At 40.3% G+C, this 18,940-nt stretch overlaps 1 protein-coding gene across 2 annotated transcripts in view; it reads left to right on the top strand.

Moving 5' to 3' along the window:
- Nucleotides 1-18,940, top strand: part of RNGTT (RNA guanylyltransferase and 5'-phosphatase) — a 723,922-nt gene that overhangs the window by 265,872 nt on the left and 439,110 nt on the right. For both annotated transcript variants that reach the window (XM_030199106.1, XM_030199105.1), the window contains exon 9: nucleotides 9,238-9,373. In XM_030199106.1, the coding sequence (XP_030054966.1) occupies nucleotides 9,238-9,373 (136 nt within the window). The remainder of the gene's footprint in view (nucleotides 1-9,237; nucleotides 9,374-18,940) is intronic.

The following is an 18,940-nucleotide window of genomic DNA, read 5'->3' on the forward strand; positions in this document are numbered from 1 at the left end:
CTTGCTCAGGGTACTCACGTCACCTTCTTCCACCGCGGTCGTTCCTGAGCCTTCCAACGGCGCTAGCAAGTTCCCTCGCTGGGTTTGCCCTTCCCCCTCCGGAGAGAGCAAAGCAGATCTCGCCTCGCCTTCCAAACCACTTGGCTGCGGGGGCGCCACGCGCTCGACGGGGCTAAACGAGACTCCGTCATCACTGCTGGCCAGCCCACTAGCGCCAGCCTCGATAGCAGGGGAAGAGACACGATTTGGACCCAGAAGCAGCCCGAATTGCTCCAGAGTCGGCTGGGTCAAAAGGTGGGTCCCACTCGAGGTAGAGGGAGGGAGTCTCTCGGCACTCTTAACATTTTCAGTGACACATATGCCTTTGTCTTTTACAGTGTAATGCCAAGAACTGTCATGCTTGATACAAGAATTATGATATTATCTATTTCATTAATATCTATTACTTTCCTCTTTAGTCACCCTTTAACTGCATGGAGTTGTAATAGATCACATTGGCAATCTAGTTAGGCTGTTACATTGACTTAAGATATTTACTACATTCAATTTTTAAAAAATTTAACGAGTTCTTTATTTGAATCGTTCAAAAAATGTACAGAACAAATAGAAAGCACAGCATTAATGTATATGGAACCACACAATTTCAACGTCTTTCTCTTCCCCTTTTTTAAGGAGAGGCAAATGCCTCTCCAGTACTATGTAAGCCACATTGAGCCTACAAATAGGTGGGAAAATATGGGATACAAATGTAACAAATAATTTGGTAGCTGTTTTGCTTTGAGAGAGCAAACTGATATTTTTATGCAAATCCACTTTGCCTGCCTTATTTTATCTAGCTCTGTAAGCTGTAATGAGTTAGAGTCCTACAGACACTGAGGGCACTAATTTCTTCTTAGATACCATGATCAGTCTTTGTGACTACTTACTCATTAAAGGCCTGATACTGTGTCTATAAGATTGGCATGGCAGGCTCCTTATGCTGTTATCCTTTTGCATTTCTTAGTAGCATAAATCTGTTCAGAAATCAGAGAAGCACTGTACTATTGCAGTGAGCATGATGTGATTAGCTTAACATATAGAAAACAGAATAAGTACCTGTATATATGTAAACCGCTTTGAATGTAGTTGCAGAATACCGCAGAAAGGCGGTATATCAAGTCCCATTTCCCTTCCCTTAAAATGTGAGTTATTTAGAACAAAAGAAAGTTAAATATTCTCATTTATGATAGAATGTGTTTCTAGACTCTGACTCTCCATAGAGAAATGTTATATGATTTGCTTTTGTAACATGCATTTCATTAGAATTCATCACAGGCATTCATTTCTTTCTACAAGATGTGCCGTTACAGGTACTGCTCAGTGCACTTATATTACCTTCTTTACAAAATCAATTTCAGTTGTGAAAAATACTTTCCTTTTTTCAAATGGTGGTGTAATTTTAGAAAGTCAAAAAAGGAATATAAGTTTAGTTTGACTGGTGGTTTGAATCTAAACTCATTTTGATGCCACTCTCCCTCTTCGGTAGTGTTCAATTTAAGGAAGTTAATGAAACACTTCACGCTGTTATAAACTGTAAAGAAAACATTAAGTTATTTATCAGTAACCTTCATATTTAGTTTCAAATTTTATTTTTACTTTTTTTTAGGTGCATTTCCTTTGCGTGAAACTGGTCTGGATTTTCTTGTTTGATGAGGACGCTTGTTTAATTAATTAATTAATTATTTGTACCCCACATTTTCCCACCTATTTGCAGGCTCAATGTGGCTTACATAGTACTGTGGGGCGTTAAGCACCTCTGGTGATGAAACAAATACAAAGTGATGTTATGGTCGAATGAGATTCATGTGTTACAGACACATTAGGGAATTGTAGAGGAGAAGAGTTATATAGTGTTCGTTACGAGCTTTGGGTTCATTGTGTCGCAGGGTTCAGGCACTTAAGTTGGGTCAGTAGGGTATGCCTTTTCGAACAGGTTGGTCTTCAGTGATTTCTGGAAGTTAAGGTGGTTGTACGTTGTTTTCACGGCTTTCGATAGTGCATTCCATAGTTGCGTGCTTATATAGGAGAAGCTGGATCCAACTGAGTATGTTTCCACCAATCTCGAAGTAGTCTAGGAGTCTTAGTAGTTTATTATGGTTTACCATGTCAAATGCACTAGACGTGTCGAATTTGAGGAGAAGTATGCTTTTACCTCTTGCTATTTCCTGCTTGAATTTGGCCAGGAGGGTGGTTAGCACTGTTTCAGTGCTGTGGCGGGGGTGAAATCCTGATTGTGATTCATGTAGTATTGAGAATTTGTGTATGTAATTGGCAAGTTGTTTGGTTACCATACTTTCCATCAACTTGACTTGCTAGTAGGATAGATGGTACTGGGCGGTAACTGGTGAGTTCATTTTTTTTTTTTTTTTTGGTATCTTTTGGTATGGGGGTGAGTAGAATGTTCCCATTTTCCTTGGGGAAGGGACCTTGTTGGAGCATGAAATTTAGGTGAGATGTGAGATCTGTTGTGAAGCGTTTGGGGGCGGATTTCATTAGGTAGCTGGGGCAGGTATCCAATTTGCAGTAAGTGTCGGGGGCTCTATTAATTGCATGGGCAATTGTTTCGGCGGTGAGGCAAGCGAATTTTGACCAGGTTCGGTTCGCTGGGTATTCTTCTATGGTTGGGTCCAGGTCATTGATGAAGTTTTCGATATCGGTATTGTTCTGAGGATGATTGTTTCGTAGTTTTACAATTTTTTCATTGAAGTATTTGGCAAGTTTGTCTGCTGATGGGATGTCTGAGTTGGTTGTGGTGACCGAGGTAGTGTCCAGCAGTTTATGGGGAGAAGGGGGAGGTGTAGAGGAGGGGGAGTGGGACATGGGATAAGATGAAATCTAGGTCATTGTCATTTCCTGGATATATATTGGGTAGATGGATTCATAAGATTAGCTGTGGTCATTTGGGTAGGCTTGTTTTATTAGATGGGTCTTTAGTGATTTCCGGAAGGGTAGATAGTCACTGATTGAACGGATAGGTCTGGGTAGGGCATTCCAGAGTTGGCTGCCCAAAAAGGAGAAGTTGGATCCATAATAGGTTTTGTACTTGAGTCCTTTACAATTGGGGTAATGCAGATTGAGGTAAGTTCACGAAGTTTCAGACCTGTTTCTGGTTGGAAGGTCAATCAGATTGAGCATATAGCCCGGAGATTCACCGTGGATAATCTTTTGGATTAATGTGTGGATCTTGAAATTGATTCGTTCTCTGATAGGGAGCCAGTGAAGTATTTCACAAAGAGGTGTTGCGCTCTCAAATCGTGACTTGCCAAAAATGAATCTTGCTGCTGTATTCTGGGCAGTCTGAAGTTTTTTCAGGATATGGGCCTTGCAGCCTAAAAAAATACTATTACAGTAGTCGGCATGGGTAAGTACCGTGGATTGCACCAAGTGCCGAAATGTTTTCAGGGGGCGAAATGGTTTAACGCGTTTCAGTATCCACATCATGTTGAACATTTTCTTTGTAGTGGATTTTGTGTGATTATCAAGTGAGAGTTGTCTAATGTTACTCCAAGGATTTTCAGGTTGTCTGATATGGGGATTGTGATGTCGGAGGTGTTAAGATTGGTTGGGAGGAGTGTGGAATGTTGAGATGAGAGGCATTGAGTTTTCTCTTTGTTCATTTTCATCATAAAGGCGTTAGCCCAAGAGGTTAAGATGTTCATGCCTGTAGATATTTTGTCGGAGATTTCTGTTAGATTAGATTTGAAGGGAATGTATATGGTGATGTCATCAGCGTAAATGAAAGGGTTGAGACCATGTCTGAATAAAAGCTCTGGCTAGGGGGATCATCATAAGATTGAAGAGGATCGGAGATAGAGGGGATCCTTGAGGTACACCGCAGTTTGGTGACCAGGGAGATGAGAAAGTTGAAGTTGATTTAACTTGGTAAGATCTTGAGGTGATGAAGCCTTTTATCCATTTAATGATATTTCCACTGATCCCAAGTTTATCCAGTAGTTTGGTTAGGATATTATGATTTACCATGTCAAATGCGCTGGACAAATCGAATTGTAGAAGGAGGATGTTCATCATTTTACTCCATTTTTTGTTAAGTTGCATTGGCTTCCAGTTGAAGCTAGGGTACTTTTTAAATTAGGATGCTTAATGTATAAATTGTTTCTGGTCTTAGCCCCGATGTATGCTTTCTTTAGTATTTTATGCTGATTCGGTTTTAAAATATATTTGCAGTCTTTTTTTCTCCTTCCCCAGCCCTCAGGAATTATTTTAAAGAAAATGTTTACTAGACTGTTTTCTTATCAAGTTGCTGCTCTATGGCTGGTTTTGTCATCTATTGTAATTTGTATGCCTAGTTATGACACTTTTATGAAGAATTTAAATACATTGTTGTTCTTTAAACATGTAATAAGGAAGTAATTATAGTGAAATGTATACTGTCATATAATTACTGTTACATCCTAGATTCGTTTCATTAATCTAGTATCTTGGCTGTTACCCACTGTGAACTACATTTTTTGGTATGAGTGGGCTATAAATGGGCTAACTGTAACTGTCTAAGCTTTTCCTATAACATGATGTGTGTAAATTCTAAGTTGCATAGTTTAAAAGGGGGTGTGACCATGTGTAGGTCGTGGGCATTTCTAAAATCTGTGCGTGTGGTTATAGAATACATCCAGTCTGCGCATAATTTAGGTGTCAGCATTTACACCAAGTTTTATTTGGAGTAACTGTCCATGACTAAATTTAGTTGTGCAGATTGGTGCTCAGCATATTGTATAAACCACATGGAAATTGAGGCTTAATCTTTAAAGTATGCCTAAATTTAGGCTTACTTTATAGAATACACCTAGGTACCGATTTTGTAGACGTGATATATAGAATCTAGTCCATAATGTGTACAGCTCTTTGTACATCTAGTAGCTTTATAGAAATGATAAGTAGTAGTAGTAGTGATTTAGCTTTCCCTCTAAACCCATCTCTCCTCTTCCCCCATTCGCTATCTCTGTGGATAACACACTTTATCAACCCATTCTCATCAGCTTGTAATCTTGGGGTCATCTGTGATTCCTCTTTCTCTTTCTCTGCACATATCCAACAGACTTCTAAAACTTGTCGTTTCTTTTTGTATAATATCACCAAAATTTGTCCCTTCCTTTCTGAGCACACTACCAAAACCCGTATCCACACTGTTATCACTTCTCGCTTAGGCTATTGCAACTTGCTTCTCACAGGTCTCCCATTAAGCCATCTCTCTCCCCTTCAATCTGTTCAAAATTCTGCTGCCTGACTTATATTCCGCCCCTCCCTCACCCGCTCTTAAGACTGTCAGACTAGCCCATCCTCTGTAACTTAGCAAAAGAACACGTCACATTTGGAGCAGGGACTCCAGAATGTCCCTCTTTGAATACTTTGAGGATACATTGTGATGGCCTGCTACATAGCTTATATGCATCTTGCTCATCATGTCTGCTAGTTATTAAAAGATGAAGATTTTTTTTTAAACTTACACACCAGCCAAACGTTTTAGGTACCAGAGAAAATTATTTTTTTCTTGCCATTTATTTCAAATTTTGTACATTTTTAGGAGATTTTTTTCTGTTTGTTCTTCTTTCTTTTTTTTTTTGCCTCCTCCCTTTTTTCAAGCCTGCTCCCCCCCCCCCCCCCCCGGCACATAATATGATCACTCTCTCTACAGTGGTGGCTGCTGTTCTCTGTTGCTTGTGCTTGGGACCTAAATATTGCTCAATAAATCTCCATAAAAAATGTTAGACGTGACTGTATGTAAAATAAAGGGGGAGACCTCATGCCTACACCACAAGATAGGTTAGTTGAAGATTTGATTGGCAGTAGAGCAGAATGGCCCATTTGAGCTTGCACAGTAGCCTCTTGGCCTCTGTTCAATAGAAATCACATTGTTGTAGTTTGTGGTTTTATTACTTTATGGAATCAAATCTTATAAATACTTGTGATGATTTACAGTTTTAGTTTACACGAAAATACAATTGCGTCTTGAAGACATATTTGTTAAAAAAAATATTTCATACAATTCACAAAAGTTAAAAACGATATATGCTGAATAGATATTTATTTTAATTGTTTTATTACATTTGTATCCCACATTTTCCCACCTATTTGCAGGCTCAATGTGGCTTACATAGTACCGTAAAGGCAATCACCAATACCAGTATGAACAAATGCAGAGTGATGTTGTGGTAGAGTACAGTTCATGTGTGACTATGGATGGGCTGGAGTGTAAATTTTAAGGGGTTTCAACGTTAGCTTCAGAACGTAGTACAATAACAGTGCTAGGCAGACTTCTACGGTCTGTGCCCTGAGAATGGCAAAGACAAATCAAACTCGGGTATAAAGTATCACATACCATGTAAAATGAGTTTATCTTGTTGGGCAGACTGGATGGACCGTACAGGTCTTTATCTGCCATCATTTACTATGTTACTATATGTTACCATGTTACTCTCTGGGGTTCTACATGGAATGTTGCTACTAACTGGGATTCCGGAATCTTGTAACTCTTTAGGACTCCAGAATCTTCAGAACTTTTAGTACAAGAACAGTGCTGGGTAGACTTCTATGGTCTGGGCCCTGTGAAAGGCAAGGACAAATCAAACTCGGGCATACATATAAAGTGTCGCATATCATGTAAAATGAGTTTATCTTTTTGGGCAGACTGGATGGACCGTACAGGTTTTTATCTGCCGTCATTTACTATGTTACTACTATTGTTTCACTGCTAGTGCTTGACAAAACAAAAACTATCCAATTTAATAGTTTATTTAGTTTAGTGAATTAATTGCCTATGTCAAAATTATAGCTTCAGGCAATGAACATATATAGCGACATAATACAGAAGAACCACTTGTTATAAAACAGAATCAATGCAAAGTTAAAATCCAAATTAACATAAAATAAATCTTGAAATAAAATCTAAAGATCAATTCTTCATCAGTATCCATAAGAATCATAATAAAATAATTAAAATAACAAGCCTTCACGTATTTATTAACCTAAGGTGCCCTTTTACTAAAGCTCAGCATGCACCAACGGAATTAGCACATGCAAAATGCCACTATTATATTTTATACCAATGGGCCACATGGCATAGTGCACGTTAGTATCCATTAGCGTGTGCTAAGTTTTAATAAAAGGGCCCAAAATCCAAAGATAGGGAGTTCTAAAGTGTAAAACTAAAGGAGAAAAATTATCTTTTATTTTTCTTAATTTGATTAATACTAGATGGTTCTGGAACATTTAATTTCATCTTTTGCAGAGAGCACTGCTGGAGCATACCAGCTGATTTTACTTTTAAGGAACCTAGAAGCCTCATGGAACAAGTTTTTAAAATCAAACATACGAAACCAGTTAACTTTTGCAAAAAATTGGCAGCCAGTGAAGCTGTCTAGAAGCTGATGTAATAAGATCATGAAGGTATCAAGCTAATAACACTGTATATTATTTCTCATACATAGTCCTTCTTATAATAGACCTCAGAGGTATTGTTGATGTAAACTTCCACTTTGATGTTATTAAACATCCAGAAATCAAACTTGTATGCCTCTCGTCATTGGTCAAACATTTATCTTTTTTTTATAAAATTTGTTTTTAGATTTTTAACTTTTAGATTTTAACAAAAAGTTAAAAATCTAAAAACAAATTTTATAAAAAAAAGATAAATGTTTGACCAATGACGAGAGGCATACAAGTTTGATTTCTGGATGTTTAATAACATCAAAGTGGAAGTTTACATCAACAATACCTCTGAGGTCTATTATAAGAAGGACTATGTATGAGAAATAATATACAGTGTTATTAGCTTGATATTGATTAGTGAATCGTGAGAGTGCTGTATATATAAAAACTAGAGTGGGCAATCTTTGACATCATTTATAAGATCATGAAGGAACATACGAGTTGCTATGTTCTGAACATATTGAAATAGATTAAGCTATTTTTCAGAAGGCTCATATACTGTAGAGTGACTGAAGAAGGCTTGTTAAAGCATGACTCACAATTATCAAACACTCTTGATACAATTGAAAGGAAGCTCTAGAATGAAGGGGTATAGGATGAAGGTGAAAGGGGGCAGACTCAGGAGTAGGGTTACCATATTTTGTTCCCCAAAAAGGAGGACACATGCCCTGCCCCCACCACACACCCGCCCCACCCCCTTAAACGCTCCCGCTCTGCCCCCTGTCACATTTCCCCCTCCCCCTGTCACACACCCCGTCACCTGTGTACGAGAATCAATGTATGGAATTCCTCCCATATGAGGAAAGGCTAAAGAGGTTAGGGCTCTTCTACTTGGAAAAGAGATGACTGATATGATTGAGGTCTATAAAATCATGACTGGTATATAACCGGTAAAAATAAATCGATTTTTTACGCTTTCAAAAAGTACAAAGACAAGGGGACACTCAATGAAATTACATGGTAATGCGTTTAAAACAAATAGGAGGAAATATTTTTTCACTCAAAGAATAGTTAAACTCTGGAATTTTGCTGCCGGGGGATGTGGTAACAGTGGCCAGTCTATCTAAGTGTTAAAAAGATTTGGATAAATTCCTAGAGGAAATCCATAGTTTGTTATTGAGATGGACATGGACTTCTTGCCCCGGGATTGGTAGCATGAAATGTTACTACTAATTGGGTTTCTGCCAGGTACTTGTGATCTGGATTGGCTACTGTTGGAAGCAGGTTACTGGGTTAGATGGACCATTGGGCTAACCCAATATGGGTATTCTTATGCTCTCCGTATTCCAAAGACTTTATCAAGAAATTTGTCTCACATGAACTGTGATTTCATGTTTTCTATAATCATACTGTCATACTTCTTTATCCTTCACGCATGTCAGTCAAAGGGATCAGTATCTACCGATTTAATACAAATACAATGTTTGATGATAAGGGGGTCTTTTGTGACTAGGTTATATCAGGTTTACTTCCTCATGCACATTCTCTATATTTCCCAATATAGATTTTATTTGTGAACCTTTTACCACATTTCAACTCCGTACTCATTCCTTGGAAGTAATATATACACAATACAAAAAAATACATACAAAAGAACAAGGATGTGCTTGGTTTCTAAAGCATCAGGTGCTGAATTTCAATGAGTTTGAATTTTGTTTTTCTCTGAAGGTTGTTAATTAATCCAAATGTTATGCCATTCAGCTACAAAGGGACCGTGGGCGATGAAATAATCATCTTTAACTTTTTGTCTTGCAGATATATGATGATGATTGATGGCAGAAACGAAGTTTTTATGATTGATCGAGATAATTCTGTGTTTCATGTTTCTAACCTGGAGTTTCCATTTCGTAAAGACCTTCGCATCCATTTAGCAAACACTCTGTTGGATGGGGTAAGGCATGCAATATTTATGTATGTCATAAGAATATATTTCTGCTTATTTAAAGAAGTGTAATGGTCAGAGGCACATGAACCAACTATTTCAGAATTGGGTTTGAGGGCGGCTAAAAGCGTATGCACCCAGAGGTGAGCCCTGAAATCATGGATGAAATAATTTGAAAAGAATTGTATTACTGTAGCCCTTTGTGACAAGGTGGCTTTGACCTGTAGTATTTAATCAACTTCCTTGTTTCCCCAGATCTCACACCTTTTATAATGATGCACTTTTCAAAATGTGTATTGGTCCTTTCAGGCTATTTCTAGATAAAGGTGCTTATAACATGCAGCACTGGCTTCTTCGTTATTTCACTAAGGGTAATTTTGAAAGACATGTGAAACAGTGGTCTGTGTAGAAAAACGACCTAAAATTTCTGATGGAAAATGCACCTAACTTATGCACGTGCCCTGTATATGCATAAGTTTGTCTAACCTAGGGGTCCTTTTACCAAGCTGCGGGAAAAAGAGCCCTGTGCTAGTGGCTGGGGCCGTTTTTCCTGCGCACCGGTGCCCTTTTACACTGCATCAGGTAAAAAGCCCCCAGACACACATGGTGAACTCTTACCGTGTGGCCATGCAGCGAGGAGCCCTTACCCGTTGAGGTGGCGATAAGGGCTCCTGCACTAACCCAGTTGTAACTAATTACTGCTGAGTTACTGCTGCATAAGCCATTTCTGGGGGGGGGGGGGGGGGGGGGGGTTCTTTTTCCCACAGAAATGGCGCGTGCTCAGGACAAGACTACCGCTGGCGACTGCATTGGGTCAGCGATAATCACGGAAGACCGAGCGGTAGTCACATTCTCTGTAAGCAGCACAGCACCAGGGCCCCCCCCCCCCCCTCTGAAATTTAAAAGGCGTACCTTAAGGCGGCGTCGGCAGCGAAAAGCCTGTTCTTTGCTCAGCGCGCCTTCGGCCTTCCCTTCTGTCTCAGAGCTTGAGAGACAGAAGGGAAGGCTGAAAGCGCGCCGAGCAAAGAACACTCTTTTCGCTGCTGACGCTGCCTTAACCCCGAGGTACGCCTTTTAAATTTCAGAGGGGGGGGGGACCCTGGTGCTGGGAGGGTGGGCAGGCGGCCTGGTGCTTGGTTGGTTGGAAAAGGGAGGGAGGGTGGGTGACCTGGTGCTCGGAGGGAGGGAGAGTGGGCGGACCAGCGACGGCGCGCGTGCCAAAGGAGAGGGCTCTGTGTGCCCTCTCTGGCACGCGTGCCATAGGTTCGCCATCACTGGTCTATAGCAACCATTAAGCTAATTTCATAGTAAAATTTGCAACTAAGAAAATAAAATACATATCTGAATCATTTGGAGCAAGCCGCGTAGTAGTGGAGGGAGAGAGGAGCCTGCTTGTTGGAAGATCATATGAAGGATGCCTTATGGAATTATTTTCAATCCATCTGTGTGTGTATGTGACTTTGTTTTGTATGTTTATGGTCTGATGATATTGATGAATTTCTTACGGACTCCCAATGGACATTTTGGTCTAAAGTCGATATACCTCTAGCATCTGCACCTACTTTGCAGTCCTTGTTCTTTATAACACACACAGTTATTTGGACCCTGATAAAGCAGCATAGACCCCCAAATTCTATATATGGTGCCTTAAGTTGTGCACACTAATTTGGCCGCATGGCCAAATTATGCACAAAACTTAATTAACAAGCCAGTTAGTGTTGATAATTAGTACTTAACCAATTAGCTGCATTAATTGGCTTTAATTAGCATTAACACACAACTTTCTAGGCATATTCTATAACGTGGCATGTGTAAATTCTAATGTGCACAGCTGAAAAAGGGGGCGTGACCATGGGCATGGAGTGGGTGGGTTGTGGGCATTTTGAAAGGAGTGGCCTAGTGGTTAGGGTGGTGGACTTTGGTCCTGGGGAACTGAGGAACTGAGTTCGATTCCCACTTCAGGCACAGGCAGCTCCTTGTGACTCTGGGCAAGTCACTTAACCCTCCATTGCCCCATGTAAGCCGCATTGAGCCTGCCATGAGTGGGAAAGCGCAGGGTACAAATGTAACAAAAATAAAATAGATACTATTGGAGATTCTACATGGAATGTTGCTACTATTGGAGGTTCTACATGGAATGTTGCTACTATTGGAGATTCTACATGGAATGTTGCTATTCCACTAGCAACATTCCATGTAGAAGGCTGCGCAGGCTTCTGTTTCTGTGAGTCTGACGTCCTGCACGTACGTGCAGGACGTCAGACTCACAGAAGCAGAAGCCTGCGCGGACACATTGGTGATCTGCAAGGGCCGACTTCGCTAGTGGAATAGCAACATTCCATGTAGAATCTCAAATAGTAGCAACAGTGGAGGAGTGGCCTAGTGGTTCGGGTGGTGGACTTTGGTCCTGAGGAACTGAGTTCAGTTCCCACTTCAGGCACAGGCAGCTCCTTGTGACTCTGGGCAAGTCACTTAACCCTCCATTGCCCCATGTAAGCCGCATTGAGCCTGCTATGAGTGGGAAAGCGCAGGGTACAAATGTAACAAAAATAAAATAGATACTATTGGAGATTCTACATGGAATGCTGCTATTCCACTAGCAACATTCCATGTAGAAGGCTGCGCAGGCTTCTGTTTCACAGAAGCAGAAGCCTGCGCGGCCACATTGGTGATCTGCAAGGGCCGACTTCTTGTGACTCTGGGCAAGTCACTTAACCCTCCATTGCCCCATGTAAGCCGCATTGAGCCTGCCATGAGTGGGGTACAAATGTAACAAAAAAAAAAATTATGTGCACTATTATAGAATATACCCGATCTGCACCTAATTTATGCACAAGTATTTAGGCCTGGTTTTAGGTGGCCTAAATAAGTGCACTTACAGTTTAGTCACAAGAATGACGTGTGAGCGTATTCTATGAACTATGCGTAACTTTAGGTGTAGTTTATAGAATCACGCTAACCAAGTGGTTTTACAGTGCTGATTTTTAAGGTACCGTATATAGAATTTTCCCCTGAGTAAATAAAGATCTTTCCAATTTGTGCTAGTCCTTTAAACAGACTTTGGTGCATTAGAACATATGTTATATTCTTGCAATAAGCTTTGCAAATACTGGACTGCGGTCTGGGACAGAATATTCTTTTAGATCTACAGCTTTCTCTCTCATATAAATTCATTATCTTTCGCTCAGCTTGCTTACCTAGTTCCTTATTCTTATCCCCCGACAGTGTAATCTATTTGATATTTTAATGGCAACTGCTTTAATAGCAAGGTATCTTTCACACTTTTGGTGGAACTCCATTTGTCTACTATCTCTATATATAAAAGGCAGCACCAACGTTCTAATGAAGCCTCCAGCCGGAAGTGTGAAGGGGGAGAGATATCCGGTTTCCCCATGAGTGTCTGCCCCGCCCTCGCTCTCTCTGTAACACAGTGAAGGAAAACACAGCACAGCACCAAATCGCTCTCTTTGTAACACTAAAGGTCTGGGGGAGGGAGGGGAGAGAGGGCAGATGCCTTCACTCTCTCTGTAACACAAACAAACACAGCACAGCAGGAAACTTAACACTGAAGGACTGGGGGGGGGGGGGGGGGACAGAGAGCAGAGGGGACGGAGAGCAGAGGGGAAGGGAGAAAGGGCAGAAGGCAGGGACACACACACTCCCACATGCACACTCTGAAGAAAACCTTGCTAGCCCCCGTTTCATTTGCATCAGAAACGGGGCTTTTTTACTAGTATAATATGAAGTGAAAATAGCTGAAAAATCTGGTTCACTTTAGAAATTTAATAAGGGTTGGGAACCCTTTGAATTGCTCTGTTGTACAGATAGTGTTGATATTAATATCCGCAACTTTAATTAATCTGTTATGATAGTATAACTTTTTCTTTTCTCAGAAGACCATTTATTATTATTTTATTTATTCTTGTTTGTCACATTGAAGTATATATCGCAGTGACATCTGTTTAATTGTTTTATTGTTCAAAATTCAATAAAAATGGTTTGTACTTAAAGTCATTGAAAGATGCTTTTTTAAAGGAGGAGATATAAAGGAAGTTATTTCTCTGGAACTGCTGGTCTGATTTGGCCCATTTTAATACTTCTTGTGTCTTGTCACGCTTTTCCTTTATGCCAGATTTGGTCCCGTTTCATTACATTTTTCTGATAGTTATTCCCTTTCCTCCCCCTCCCACCCCAGACAGATATAATTTCTACCAATGTCAGTTGGTTTGGAAAAAATAGCAATATTAATGTGACCTGAGTGGATAGCATGGATAGAGATAAAAAGGAAAGAAAAATCGGTATCTAATCGGATAGTGGCTTTCAGATTGTCTTTGGGGCCTCAGTCACGATATTCAAAACAATTTAACTGACCAGAAACAGCCGCCAACAGGTTAAATCACTTGTTGACAGCCATACAGTCATTTCCAACAGCACTTAATCAGTTATGCTCACCGAAAATGACCAATTAGCACTGAACTCAAAAGTGGCTAACTTGTGGGTGTTCCAGGGTTAAGTGCCAATGTTCAGCTCCTCACTGCTAAGTAAACCACTTAAATTGGGCCACACAAATAGCAGTCCTATCTTTAAGCAGTTTGGCTTATGTAGGCAAGGGCTGAATATTGAATTAGCCAGCTCTTTGTTAACTGTCTTAAAAAAATAAACAAAAAACCCCCCACAGATATTCAATATTAATGGCTGGCAATGTGCAGCAAAACACTCACCACCGACAGCTGAATATCGGGCGATAGACTTTTTTTTATTTTTTGACAAGCAAGCCTTGATAAATTGGCTGCAAGTTTTCTTGATATTATAGACCTAAAACGATTTAGAAAACATATATGTGACTGTGTCTGGGAGAACATGACTAAAATAGCAGATCCAAAATGTTGAGAATGACCAAGTAGTGCCATACTGGGAAAGACCAAAGGTCCAACAAGCCCAGCATCCTGTTTCTAACAGTGGCCAGTCCAGGTCACAAATACCTGGCAAGATAAAAAAAACCAAAAAAGTATAAAACATTTTATGCTGCTTATCCCAGAAATATTTTCCCCAAGTCCAATTTAATAATGGTTTATGGACTTTTCCTTTAGGAAGCCATCCAAACCTTTTTTAAACTCTGCTAAGCTAACTGCCTTTAACTCATTTTCTGGCAACGAATTCCAGAGTTGAATTACATGTCGAGTGAAGAAACATTTTCTCCGATTCATTTTAAATTTACTACATTGTAGCTTCATCGCATGCCCCCTAGTCCTAGTATTTTTGGAAAGCGTAAACAAACGCTTCACATCTACCCATTCAACTCCACTCATTATTTTATAGCCTGTATCATATTTCCTCTCAGCTGCCTTTTCTCCAAGCTGAAGAGCCGCTGCTTTAGCCTTTCCTCATAGGGAAGTAGTCCCATCCCCTTTATCATTTTCGTCGCCCTTCTCTGTACCTTTTCTAATTCTACTATATCTTTTTTGAGATGCGGCGACCAGAATTGAATACAATATTCAAGGTATGGTCGCACCATGGAGCAATACAAAGGCATTATAACATCCTCATTTTTGTTTTCCATTCCTTTCCTAATAATACCTAACATTCTATTTGCTTTCTTAGCTGCAGCAGCACACTGAGCAGAAGGTTTCAACGTATCATCAACGACGACACCTAGATCCCTTTTTTGGTCCATGACTCCTATCGTGGAACCTTGCATGACATAGCTATAATTCAGGTTCCTCTATCCCACATGCATCACTTTGCACTTGCTCATATTAAACGTCATCTGCCATTTAGACGCCCAGTCTCCCAGTCTCATAAGGTCCTCTTGTAATTTTTCACAATCCTCCCACGATTTAATGACTTTGAATAACTTTGTCATCAGCAAATTTAATTACCTCACTAGTTACTCCCATCTCTAGGTAATTTATAAATATGTTAAAAAGCAGCGGTCCCAACACAGACCCCTGGGGAACTCCATTGAGAATACTGACCATTTAACCCTACTCTTTGTTTTCTATCTTTTAACCAATTTTTAATCCACAATAGAACACTACCTCCTATTCCATGACTCTCTAATTTCCTCTGGAGTCTTTCATGAGGTACTTTGTCAAACGCCTTCTGAAAATCCAGATACACAATATCAACCGGCTCACCTTTATCCACATGTTTGTTCACCCCTTCCAAGAAATGTAGTAGATTGGTGAGGCGAGATTTCCTTTCACTAAATCCATGTTGACTTTGTCTCATTAATCCATGCTTTTGAATATGCTCTGTAATTTTGTTCTTAATAATAGTCTCTACCATTTTGCCTGACACCGACGTCAGACTCACCAGTCTATAATTTCCCAGATCTCCTCTGGAACCTTTATTAAAAATTGGCTCTACGTTGGCCACCCTCCAATCTTTCGGTACCACACTCAATATTAAGGATAAATTACATATTACTAACAATAGCTCCGCAATTTCATTTTTCAGTTCTATCAGTACTCTGGGATGAATACCATCCAGTCCAGGAGATTTGCTACTCTTCAGTTTGTCGAACTGCCCCATTACATCCTCCAGGTTTACAGAGAATTCATTAAGTTTCTCCGACTCGTCAGCTTCGAATACCATTTCTGGCAAAGGTATCCCAGACAGAAGCAAAGAATTCATTTAATCTCTCCGCTACGGCTTTGTCTCCCATAATCGCTCCTTTTACTCCTCGGTCATCTAGTGGTCCAACCGATTCTTTGCTGGTTTTCTGCTTTTAATATACCTAAAAAAGTTTTTACTATATGTTTTTTGCCTCCAACGCAATCTTTTTTTTGAAGTCCCTCTTAGCCTTCCTTATCAGCGCTTTGCATTTGACTTGACATTCCTTATGCTGTTTCTTATTATTTTCAGTCAGTTCCTTCTTCCATTTTCTGAAGGATTTTCTTTTAGTTCTAATAGCTTCCTTTGCCTCACTTTTTAACCATGCTGGCTGTTGTTTGGTTTTCCGTCCTCCTTTTTTAATACGCAGAATATATATAGGATGGTGTTTTTGAACAGCATCCACGCCTGACGTAAATTTGTGACCCTCACAGCCGCTCCTCTAAGTTTTTTTTTTTAACCGTTCTCATTTTATCATAGTCTCCTTTTTTAAAGTTAAACACTAATGTATTTGATTTCCTATGTGTGCTTCAAAGCTAATATCAAATCCGACCATATTATGATCACTGTTATCAAGTGGACCCAGCACCATTACCTCCCGCACCAGATCATGCGCTCCACTAAGGACTAGGTCTAGAATTTTTCCTTCCCTTGTCGGCTCCTGTACCAGCTGCTCCACATTGAGTAGAACATTTTCTTTATTACGGAGTTTACTTGGCTCTCAAGGATAAGGTTGCAGGCAATTGTGACTCCGAATATTTTTAGGCTGTCTGAAGTAGGGAGGGTGTGTCCTGGAGTGCTTATGGTTGTGGGTTTCCAAGTACAAACCTTGAAATCAGGATAGGTGACTAAAAGTCATTATAGAACTTAGGAAACTAATTATTACATTATATATAAATCATGACTATTGCTCATCTTTAGTCCACTATAAGGAGGGAATTCCTCAATACATAGGAAAAGCAATTCTAATTTTAACATAGTTAAAGAAAAAGGCGGCAGAGAAGAAGTTCGAGTGATCTATATAATTTTCATGGCGTCAAAGTTATTATATTCCTTGGCTATAGCATAGGTAAGCCAGCGATCTTGGAATCCAGAAAAGAGTTCAATTGTTTAGAGTCAAAAAACATATATTTAACAGAGTTTAACTTTAGAACACATTTGCAGGGAAAATTTAACCAAAACAAAGCGCCCAGCTGCAAAGCTTTTGGGCACAGTTTAAGAAACTTGCCTTTTCTTCTGAGTAGTTTTAGAGACATCTGGGTACATTCTAATAAGTAATTTCTCAAGTTCTCCACATTCATTCAGTGAGAGCTCAAGCATCTGTTTGGGTGGTAGCCAGAGAGGTGTCTCCAGAGGATATTTGTAGTGCAGTGACTTGGTTGTTGCTGCGTTCATTTGCAAGGCATTATAGAGTTGATGTCTAGGCCAGAGGGAACAGTAATTTTTGTAGGACCATTTTGGAGGGAGCTTTATATTCCTTCCAGCCTGAGGGATAAGCTTTGGTACATCTCACTAGTCTTGATTGCTCTAGCAAGATGATAAGAAAGATGAGTTGCTCTTACCGATAATTTCCTTATCCTTGAATCCTGCTAGACCAGTCAAGGACCCACTCTGAAAGGCAGAGGATTCTGGGATATCCTTGAATTCTTTACCTGTCACTAATTTTGTAAATAGTTTCACATTCTGCAGAGTTGTGTGTCCCCCCCCCCCCCCCCCCCCCCCCCCGGAAGTATTCTATTGGTTTTTACTGGCTTCACCACCTGTTTTACTGATGATATCATTAGACTCTAGTTTTTTTTTAAATTTGACACCATTTGATAGTAAGAAGGGAGCCAACAGCTGGTGTAAGGCATGATCTCTTTGTCCTTCAAAGGTGGGTCTGGTACAGCAGGTTTCAAGGAAAGGATCATGTGAGAGTAAATTTCACTATATGGAGGACACAGCAAAGGTGAGGGTGCATTGGAGATTTGGGGGAATGAGTAAAGGCGAGTGTGCAAAGAAGGGATATGGCGGGCACAGCAAAGGTGAGTGTGCAAAGAGGGATATGAAGGCACAGCAAAGTTGGATGTGCAATAAGGAATATGGGGGGGGGGCAGAGCAAAGGTGAGTGTGCAGTAGGCATATGGGGGGCAGAACAAAGATGGGTGTGTAATAGGGATATGGGGGGGGGCAAGACAAATGTGAGTGGGCAAAGGAAATATGGGGGGGGGGGCAGACCAAAGGTGTGTGCAATGGGGATTGGGTGAAACAGCAAGGTTAATATGGGGGGGGGGGGGAGGGGAACAGCAAAGTAAGAGAGATATGGGGATGGGGGCAGAGAAAGCTGAGTTTGTACCATAAGAGTGGGGGCAATGCAACAAGTTGAAGGTGTGCCACTGGTGTGTGTTGAATCAAACCTGAGAGTGTACCATGAGGGAAGGTGGGGAGAGAGATACAGGAGAGGAGAGAGTGAGAGGTGGAGGTATTGCGTAAAGGTGAAGACTTTGGAGACAGACATAATCAGGGATCTTGGGAGTTAGGGGAGAGAACTGGGGAGGCTGGAGCCTGAGAAAGGAAAAGGCAGGATAGGATTTTGGGCCTTATGATGGGGTAATTCTGTGCAAAACACTACATACAATTCAGAATTTTAAAATATTGTGCACAGAGTTTTCAAGCATTTTGCACAGAATTCCCCCAGGAGTATGCAGTATCTGGAGATGATGTTTCCATATTTTTGGCCCACTATAAATATTCTCATACAGCACAGAACTTTTTGTAATGTTTTGCAACTGATTGCTTTGGTGATGCATAAATTAATCAGTCTTGTATAAATATTGTAAGAAAATTTTCCAGATCTATGGGTATAAAGTTATTTGTATGATCCATTTTTCAAGATTATTTCATTAAGAAGAGCAGGGCCAGGAGAGATTAAAACTGGCTGGCTGGCAGAAGCTCAGTGAGATAAAAAATGAAGGCACTTTT

Source organism: Microcaecilia unicolor, chromosome 3, assembly GCF_901765095.1.
Source record: "Microcaecilia unicolor chromosome 3, aMicUni1.1, whole genome shotgun sequence".
Lineage (NCBI taxonomy): Eukaryota > Metazoa > Chordata > Amphibia > Gymnophiona > Siphonopidae > Microcaecilia > Microcaecilia unicolor.